At 35.1% G+C, this 8,775-nt stretch overlaps 2 protein-coding genes across 2 annotated transcripts; both read left to right on the top strand.

Moving 5' to 3' along the window:
* The first annotated feature begins 543 nt into the window (after positions 1–543).
* On the top strand, positions 544–2,107 carry LOC120184474 (cysteine protease XCP1-like). Its single transcript, XM_039188934.1, has 4 exons — positions 544–1,061; positions 1,136–1,371; positions 1,474–1,614; positions 1,730–2,107. Exons 1-4 carry the CDS (start codon positions 599–601, stop codon positions 1,943–1,945), a joined length of 1,056 nt encoding a protein of 351 aa, XP_039044865.1. The 5' UTR covers positions 544–598; the 3' UTR covers positions 1,946–2,107.
* A 2,283-nt stretch (positions 2,108–4,390) lies between these two features.
* On the top strand, positions 4,391–5,587 carry LOC120184483 (expansin-A20-like). Its single transcript, XM_039188937.1, has 4 exons — positions 4,391–4,395; positions 4,632–4,756; positions 4,828–5,146; positions 5,228–5,587. Exons 1-4 carry the CDS (start codon positions 4,391–4,393, stop codon positions 5,532–5,534), a joined length of 756 nt encoding a protein of 251 aa, XP_039044868.1. The 3' UTR covers positions 5,535–5,587.
* The last annotated feature ends 3,188 nt before the right edge of the window (positions 5,588–8,775 follow it).

Below are 8,775 nucleotides of genomic sequence, written 5' to 3' on the forward strand. Positions count from 1 at the left end.
TTTAATTTAATGAAAACATGTATCATCCAATCCTAGGGATGAGTGTTCGATCGAGTTAAGCTGAGTTAAAAATTTTTGAGTTATTCAATTGATGAATCTATTTTATAATTCAATCTTGTTTTTAAATTTTTTCAAATCGAATTGTTCGAATTTATATTTAAATTTAATTATAAATATTTATAATATTATGAAACTATTTTATTTCAATTTAAATGATTTTCTATAACTGTATACAATACATATATAGTTATTTATATTTTTTTTCATTTGTTATACATATATCATATAAGATCGAAGAATTCGAGTCAAACTTGAAAATCAATATACTAATTACTGAATTTTTTGAATTATTTGAGTTAATATTCGAATTATTCGAGTTTAAATTTTTTTAAATCAAATCGAGTTTTGCTCACCTATCCAATCTTATACGAAGCTTGAAAACCTAGTGAGCAATGCTTGAAGGAAAAGGCTCAATCTTCTAGAAGCAAAATTCTCCAATTCTGCACTTCAAAGCAACAAATCAAAATCTATAATCCAATCCCAATCCCAATCCCATCCTCAAATTAACTCATTAGTCTCTCTTAGAAACCAGAGTTATATGGCTCTCTCTTTGCTTTCCAAACTCTCCATTCTAACATTCACCGCATCAGTTTTCATAGTTTCATCTCTGGCTCATGATTTCTCCATTGTGGGATACTCACCAGAGCATTTGAGTTCCAGGGATAATCTTCTTCACCTCTTTGATTCATGGGTATCTAAGCATTCCAAATTTTATGACTCCATTGAAGACCAGCTGTTGAGGTTCGAGGTTTTCACAGATAACTTGAAGCATATAGACAAGAGGAACAAGGAACTCAGCAGCTATTGGCTTGGGTTGAACGAGTTCGCTGATTTAACACATGATGAGTTCAAGAACAAGTATTTAGGATTCAAACCAGACGTTTTCAGAAACAAGCAATCACCTAGAGAGTTCACTTATAGAGATTTTATTGATTTGCCCAAGTCTGTGGACTGGAGAAAGAAAGGAGCTGTTACTCAAGTCAAGAATCAACGTAACTGCGGTAATTTGTTAAACCAAAGGTTCGTAATTGCACTTTTCATGGCAGTTTTGGTTAAAAAAGAAACATGAATGCAGGTAGCTGTTGGGCTTTTTCAGCGGTGGCGGCTATTGAGGGCGTAAACAAGATTTTGACGGGGAACTTAACTTCGTTATCTGAACAAGAACTGATTGATTGCGATACGAGTTTCGACGACGGCTGCAATGGAGGTCTGATGGATTACGCATTCAAGTTCATCGTCACCAATGGTGGACTTCGCAAAGATGAAGACTACCCCTACCTTATGGAGCAAGGCATCTGTGAAGAAAAGAAGGTCCACCACGTACATGCATAAACAATTCAATGAAAGCTGCGTAACCTGTTTTGCAAGCAAGGGTTGATTGATTAATCATGTCTTTGATTGTTTCATATTCAGGAGCAAATGGAAGTGGTGACGATTAGTGGTTACCGTGACGTGCCTGAAAATGATGAGCAAAGTCTTTTGAAAGCACTGGCTCATCAACCAGTAAGTGTAGCCATAGAGGCTTCTGGCAGAGATTTCCAATTCTATAGTGGGGTAAGCTTCTTTTTAATATATTAATATATTGATAATGTATGTACAGAAACATAACTACTCGAACTCCGGTAGGAAAAACAACATTCTCTTTCTTTTACTTAAACTGGGTTTACAGGGAGTATTCGACGGGAAATGTGGAACGGACTTAGATCATGGAGTAGCAGCAATTGGGTATGGAACATCAAAGGGATCAGATTACATAATCGTAAAGAATTCGTGGGGGCAATCATGGGGAGAAAAAGGGTACATAAGGATGAAGAGGAACACTGGAAAACCTCAAGGCCTCTGTGGAATCAATAAAATGGCTTCGTATCCCACCAAGATGAAGTGATTATAATTTCTATCTACTAATAGTAAGCAAGGTTCAGCATCGAACAGCATAAAAATCCTTATTTTTAAGAGTATAAAAACCCTGTTTCATGTTAACTATGAACACAGCTCAAATTTGTATAATGATCAAATTGTCCAGGCAGGGATAGCTGGCAAAAAATCATCACAAATTGCGTACATATACATGCATAAACAGACGATAAATGGATGTATGATCGCTTCCCAGCAGTCAAATGGATCTCCAACCTACCATAGAAATGTCGAGTTACCTCTGTACTTACAGAGCTATAAGTTACCCCCAAGGACCAATCGGGTCTATCGCTATCCTTATGAGCGACAAAACACATCAGCGTGAGCGTCTAAAAGCTTATGCCACACGCATAGAGGACCCAACAGTCAAGGAGCCACGTATGCACCAGTCGCGACTCTGCGAAGGGATAAATGGTCAATCATCAACACAACTCATTTCTTCTCTAATCAGAAAATAGGCCTCCAGAAACCTACTAGCCTTCGTCAGGCTGGACACTATAAAAACTGTCAACACTCTAACAATCAACTATAGTGTATAGGTCACTTCAAAAAAAAAAAACTATAGTGTATAGACAAAATCTTTAATTGATTTAATAAAATGAAATTCAAAATCTGAATATCAATCTATCTAACCCATCAATCTGCTAATAATTATGATGACCTTACACTAAAACACACTGAAATAACCCCTCAACCCAATTAAAGAGGGGCTAACACATTTTACATTCATATTCATGATTAACTTTATGCTACAATGACTTTTTTTTACTGATCATAATTATCCATGAGTCAGAAGAGATGATAAGTTTGTTGTCATCAACCCTATGCAACAAGATGTATGACAACAATTATGATGATTTTGAATGAAATTCTTACTCTTTCAATCCTTTCTTCTCTACAACATTCTCGAAATTCTTCAATTTATACAACAATTCCACCATTTCACATTTAAACTGGGATGGTAAAAAGAACTTCAATCAAAAGCGGTTAAATGTTAGGTTTTCTTCTACCTTTATCACCCATACACTTATTATTTTCTATTTCCATCTATAAATTCACAGTTTTAATGAAATTTGAACTCAAGATCGGTCATTGTGTATATGACTGTCACTAATTAAGGATGTGAATAAGATGAGATAGATCGTAAGTTACTTAAGATTGATTCATTTAAAACTTGATAAATGCTCAATTTTGAATGGATTCGACTCGAGTTCGAGCTCAAATCGATTTCTTCACGAGCCGAAATGAGTTGTTTGATACTCGACTTAAAAATGTCGCAAGCAAATCGAAAAAATAGTACATTAAAATTTTATTTTATAAAAATTAAATTATTAATAATATTAAAATTTATGTGTTTTTTTAAATGTAATATAAGATTTTCATATATTTAAAGTTCGAGTTCGAGTTTCAACTTTAATCGAGTTAATTTAATAATTTTTTATTTCAAGTTTTTTCGAACTTCAATTTCTAATTTCGAGTTTTAGTCAAACTTAAAAATATTAATCTCACAAATTTTTAAACTAAATCAAATTCTATTTTAAAATTTTTAAATTAAATCAAACTCAATAACAGTCAAACTAGACTCGGCTCCTTTACGACCCTACATGCTAATGAGAGCTTCACAACAGTCAAAGGGCCCCTATTTTTTTCACCGTGAAGTCCATCACCTCTTTCTTTTGGTTGCATAAAAAGACGAGAAATGGATGTATCTTGACTTTATTTGCACAAACAAATCTAATTATGTTATTAGGATTCTTAATTATTTTAGTATAATCATATTTATTGATTAATTAATTTTAATAAAGTATTGATAAAGAAATGATAATATTATTAACTGCTTTATTTATAAACACCAATTTTTTAATATTTAACTTTACTTAAAAGATCTAATGACTTATTATATTAAACATATTAAACTAATTGATAGTTGGTATTAAGATTCTTAATTTAAATTTTACTCTTTTGTTTTTCTTATTCCCTCAAGACTTTCCGCCTTTCCTGTCTGCCACCACCACTTAAACCCTTATGGCCCTTTCATCTGTACCAAAATGCAGCCTTCTCTCTCTCATTTTCCACTACAAACAAAACAATATATGAAATTGGGACAAAAAAGAAACATACGTTGTTTTGTTTTCCATACGTAGACAAATACACATATTTTAAATCAGAAATTTAAATTGCAATTGTGGTTAGTTTTTTATATTGTTATGTTTATTGCTATTACAGTCATAACATAGGTTGTTGCGTTCATTTTGAGTATTGAAGCATACAATGACGGTATCGCTACCATTATTCGATAGTGGGGTGCTATTTAAATAGCTGGTTTAAACTGTTTTGGGGTACAACCCCATAATGTGAACTAAGGACTTCCAAATCCTGCTTGTCCTTTTGCCTAACTTCGAAATTATGTATTGGAATGCGGTTTCCACCCTACTACCAGGGGTTTGAGGTCCTTTCCTAAGGGAAGAAGGCTTTCTTTAATTACCCTTCTCACAACAATCCCAATTATTCGATAGTGGGGTGCTATTTAAATAGCTGGTTTAAACTGTTTTGGGGTACAACCCATAATGTGAACTAAGGACTTCCAAATCCTGCTTGTCCTTTTGCCTAACTTCGAAATTATGTACTTGGAATGCGGTTTCCACCTATACTACCAGGGGTTTGAGGTCCTTTCCTAAGGGAAGAAGGCTTTCTTTAATTACCCAGGCCATTCCCAAGGATGAACAATGGAAGTCAGCTTCTGCAACATATACCAAAGAAACAGATGGATCCATCGTCACAGGTACTTTCTTTCTAACAATTCTCTAATTTCATATTGGCCCTTAAATATCTTTCACTGGCCTCATCTTGCAGAAGGAGCTTGTGGTTATGGGGACCTTCATAAGGCCAGCTTTGGGAAATACAGTGCTGGACTAAGCACCATGTTGTTCAACAAAGGGAGCACATGTGGAGCTTGCTTTGAGATCAGATGTGTTGACCACATCTTATGGTGTCTCCAAGGGAGCCCTTCCGTCATTCTCACCGCTACCGACTTTTGTCCGCCGAATTACGGTCTTTCGTCCGATTACGGTGGTTGGTGTAACTTCCCCAAGGAACACTTTGAGATGTCTGAGGCTGCATTTGCTGAAATTGCAGAGAAAAGAGCTGATACTGTGCCTGTTCAGTATAAGAGGTAAAAACATGTTCAAACTAAACAACACTTTTTGGCACATGAAGGGAACAGAAATGAATGAAATGAGTGTTTGATGTGTAGGGTGAAGTGTGAAAGGAGGGGTGGGATTAGATTCCGCATGAGTGGCAGTGCTCACTTCTTTCAGGTGCTGATTACCAATGTGGGATTGGGTGGGGAAGTGGTGGGAGTCAAAGTGAAGGGCTCTAAAACAGGGTGGATACCAATGGCCAGGAACTGGGGACAGAACTGGCACTGCAACATTAATCTTATCGGACAACCGCTCTCTTTCGAGGTGACGGCGAGTTCCGGCCGGACGGTTGCGTCTTACGGTGTTGCACCGTCGAATTGGCAGTTTGATGGGACGTATGAAGGGAAACAATTCAAGTAAGGGAACTCTCTCTATATATTGAGATTTTAATGTACTGAAAAGATGGTAAGAGAACCATTGTTTACAGCAGTAACCTCATCTTCATCCCCTCTTAGCTGCCTATGCAGTGGTGAACAGAGTTTTTGGTGCTTTGGAAGACAACTTTTATACATTGTTATTTTTGGGAGATGAATTTATTTTACGGAATTTGGTTTTCGTGAAACAAACATATCAGCTTCAATTACGCAATTCAGCCTCTACTTTTTTTTTAAACTCAAAGCGTACAACTTTGAAAGCGGCCTGCAGATGAGAAATCGACCAACCAATTTATTAATTATTTTAATTAAAACACTAAGAGTTGAATAAAATAAAAATCAACCCAACAATAAAATTAAGCTTCATGGGAAATCAACCTCAATCGATCCAAGAACATACTTGTTCTCTTTAAGCTTCATCCTGCACCAATTTGCCCCACCTTATTCGGTACATATCAAACTTTCAGATTCGAAATTATAATTGTAAGAAAAATATTGTAACATCTATAGATTCTCAAACTGGAATTCTTTTAACTTAGATGATCAAAAAAGCATTCTATGGATTAATTTATTAAATTTAATTATCGAGAAGTGTGTTTTATTCAATTAAGTCAATACGATAAAAAGAAAGTTCGATTTGGGATTAAATTGAAAATCGAAAAGTGAAAACGGAAATTTGAGGACCAAAGTGTAAAGAAAGAAAATGTTGCACAGCAATTATCCCAAAATTTCCATTTAGTGGAAAATGAAGAAAATGGAAATTTAAGTGTCAAGTATATATAGTATCGAATTTAGTATTTTTTTTTTCTAATACAGAAACAACTAGAAGTTAACTAGGCCCTTTTACAGAATAGCATTCAGATCCTTCGACGGCACCATGAACTCAATTACACCAATGTCAGCACCACGACTCAATGCAGCCAGCCAATCAATCTACAACAGCGTTCTGCTCTGGACGGACATGCCATATCTTTGTAACCCAATCACGATCTCGAAATTCATATATGTCATCTACCAATGCACTTCCCTATAATTTAGTATTTTGATGATTAATAAGTGAGTTTATAATTTATTTTTATTGATTCTTTTAAATATGTTTGCATCAAAATATGTTTATGACCAATTTTCAAATAATATGTCAATATGGCTAAGGAAATGAGAAAATCTGAATTTATCGAATAATATGTCAATTCAAGAAATATCATAAGCTCAAATTAGATGATTTTAATTAAAATTGAGTATGTTTATGTTTAATACTTTGTTTGAATTTGACTTCAGTATGGCATAAATTGCTAAAATGTGATTTTGGTTCGAGCAATTAAATAGCATATATGATGTTAAGTTTTGCTATTGAATATTTCAATATGATTCTTTTATGTTTTGATATGTTCAAACATGCCAGTATATATGTGAAATGTGAAAATGTGTTAATTACAATGTTTGATAAGTCTTGTCATTGGTAAGAAGAACGAGAGGGTCTTTTGTCTCTCTTATTACGACAAAGGCATCTCTACACTCATAGTTGCAACAGAGAAATTCTTGTTGTTGAGCGGAGGCATCTCAACACTCTTTGGAGAACCCGTAAAACTGTGACAGAGTGTGAGGTAATCCCTTATCGGTATGAGTTATGCAGAGACATCTTGACACTTTCGGGTGGAGGCTTTTCTACGTCGTATGGAGAGGTAATGTGATGCAAGGGAGGTGTGCACGCCTTGTTTGATGATGAAGACGACAAAATCTTTGATTGTGGATCTATGTAGGAATTAAGCAAACATGCAAGTAAGATAGGCTCAAAAGAGAATGGTTAAGGTAGGTTGATGTAAGGTTATAAAGGTGTGCTAGAAATGATAGAAGAAAGAAGATAGAATGTTGATAGAGTGAGCTGGTTTAGTAATGATATGGGAGTGGTGATGGTTCAAAGAAAGAATGGAAATGGTGAAGGATAGTATGAATAAGAACAAGGAAGAAACAACTAGGTTATATGGAAGCCTAACCCCAGACCTACCTTATAAGTTAAAGATCGGGTGGTAACAATGACTTGGATCCACTAGCTATAAGAGAATTAGGAACCACAAGTATATATGAAATAGAGAGGTAGTTGAAGCCACAAGCACCAGGCTTAATAATTCGACAAAGTTCACAAAAGAACTTAAGAGAGAAATATCTCACAAGAGTTTTAATTTGATGCAGAATAAGATGCCTTACAAAGCCAAGGCATTTGCTATTCATAATAAATGAAAGGGCATACTGAATGGTTACAAGAGGATTCGACCAAGTTTGCACCCTTATGAAGATACATAATGTTTGAATGATAAATGATGTTTTTAGGAGAATGTACTTGGCTAAAAAAGCATGGTGTTGTTTCAATAATTCTCTTGTATGATTAGAACTCCTCATGGTCGAATGGAAGTGATGTTTTGGCCTTGGATGATGCTCAGTGAAGGTTTTATCGAATGGTGATGTCTTCTCATGCTTAGGCACTTAAGTGAATGCACATGTCTTTCTAAGGCCGAATAGGCTTGTGATGGTTTAGGTAAGGGTGTGCCTTGCACATGACATAGGTTTTGTGCCAAGGTAGGTGATTAGGTAGCTAGCTAGGTGACTTGTAACAAGGTAGGTCCAAGCTAGGTGCCTAGTGTCGCTCCAACTACTCAGCTCACACTCTAGCTCACTTGCAGCTAGCTACACTTCAGTGGTCAACTACTTGGTACTCAGCCCCCCTTCAGCTTCTTGGATTAGCTCTAAGCTATCCTTTAGCTGGTTCAGCTACTCTCCTTATGCATTGAACTTCTTTTAAGCTAGGTGAGCTATTATTCTTTGTCAATAAGCTATTTAAGCTTTTATTCTTTATTAATGAGGTTCCTTAGCTTTCATATTCAAGCCTTGCACCTATGAAAGACATGTAAACAGCCAAGTTAGCTAAGTATAAGCTAAGAACATTAAGGAAACAACATGCACGCCTATGCTAAGTATGCAAATGTTATGAAAACATAGGTAAATGATGTGTAACATAAAATATGCATGACATAGCTATGTATAAACATAATATACATATGTGGAACATATAATCATTCATGTAACTTATGTAATATGCAAAATATAAAGAGTAGGATATAAGAACATAAATCCTAATATAAGATGCATATTATATAGTATATTAATGACATGATAATGTTTGATATGCAAGACATAAACATCAATGCATAGAATGATATGGATGATATAAG

The sequence above is a fragment of the Hibiscus syriacus genome, unplaced genomic scaffold (genome assembly GCF_006381635.1).
Source record: "Hibiscus syriacus cultivar Baekdansim isolate YM2019G1 unplaced genomic scaffold, ASM638163v2 tig00112912_pilon, whole genome shotgun sequence".
NCBI lineage: Eukaryota > Viridiplantae > Streptophyta > Magnoliopsida > Malvales > Malvaceae > Hibiscus > Hibiscus syriacus.

Bases quoted from the DNA above. Each gene is read 5' to 3' on its own strand.
- LOC120184474 (XM_039188934.1), top strand. From the start codon at position 599: ATGGCTCTCTCTTTGCTTTCCAAACTCTCCATTCTAACATTCACCGCA. The intron at 1,372-1,473 runs GTCCACCACGTA...TTTCATATTCAG, and splicing joins GCATCTGTGAAGAAAAGAAG to GAGCAAATGGAAGTGGTGAC. The intron at 1,615-1,729 runs GTAAGCTTCTTT...CTGGGTTTACAG, and splicing joins ATTTCCAATTCTATAGTGGG to GGAGTATTCGACGGGAAATG.
- LOC120184483 (XM_039188937.1), top strand. The intron at 4,757-4,827 runs GTACTTTCTTTC...CTCATCTTGCAG, and splicing joins AGATGGATCCATCGTCACAG to AAGGAGCTTGTGGTTATGGG. The intron at 5,147-5,227 runs GTAAAAACATGT...TTTGATGTGTAG, and splicing joins GTGCCTGTTCAGTATAAGAG to GGTGAAGTGTGAAAGGAGGG.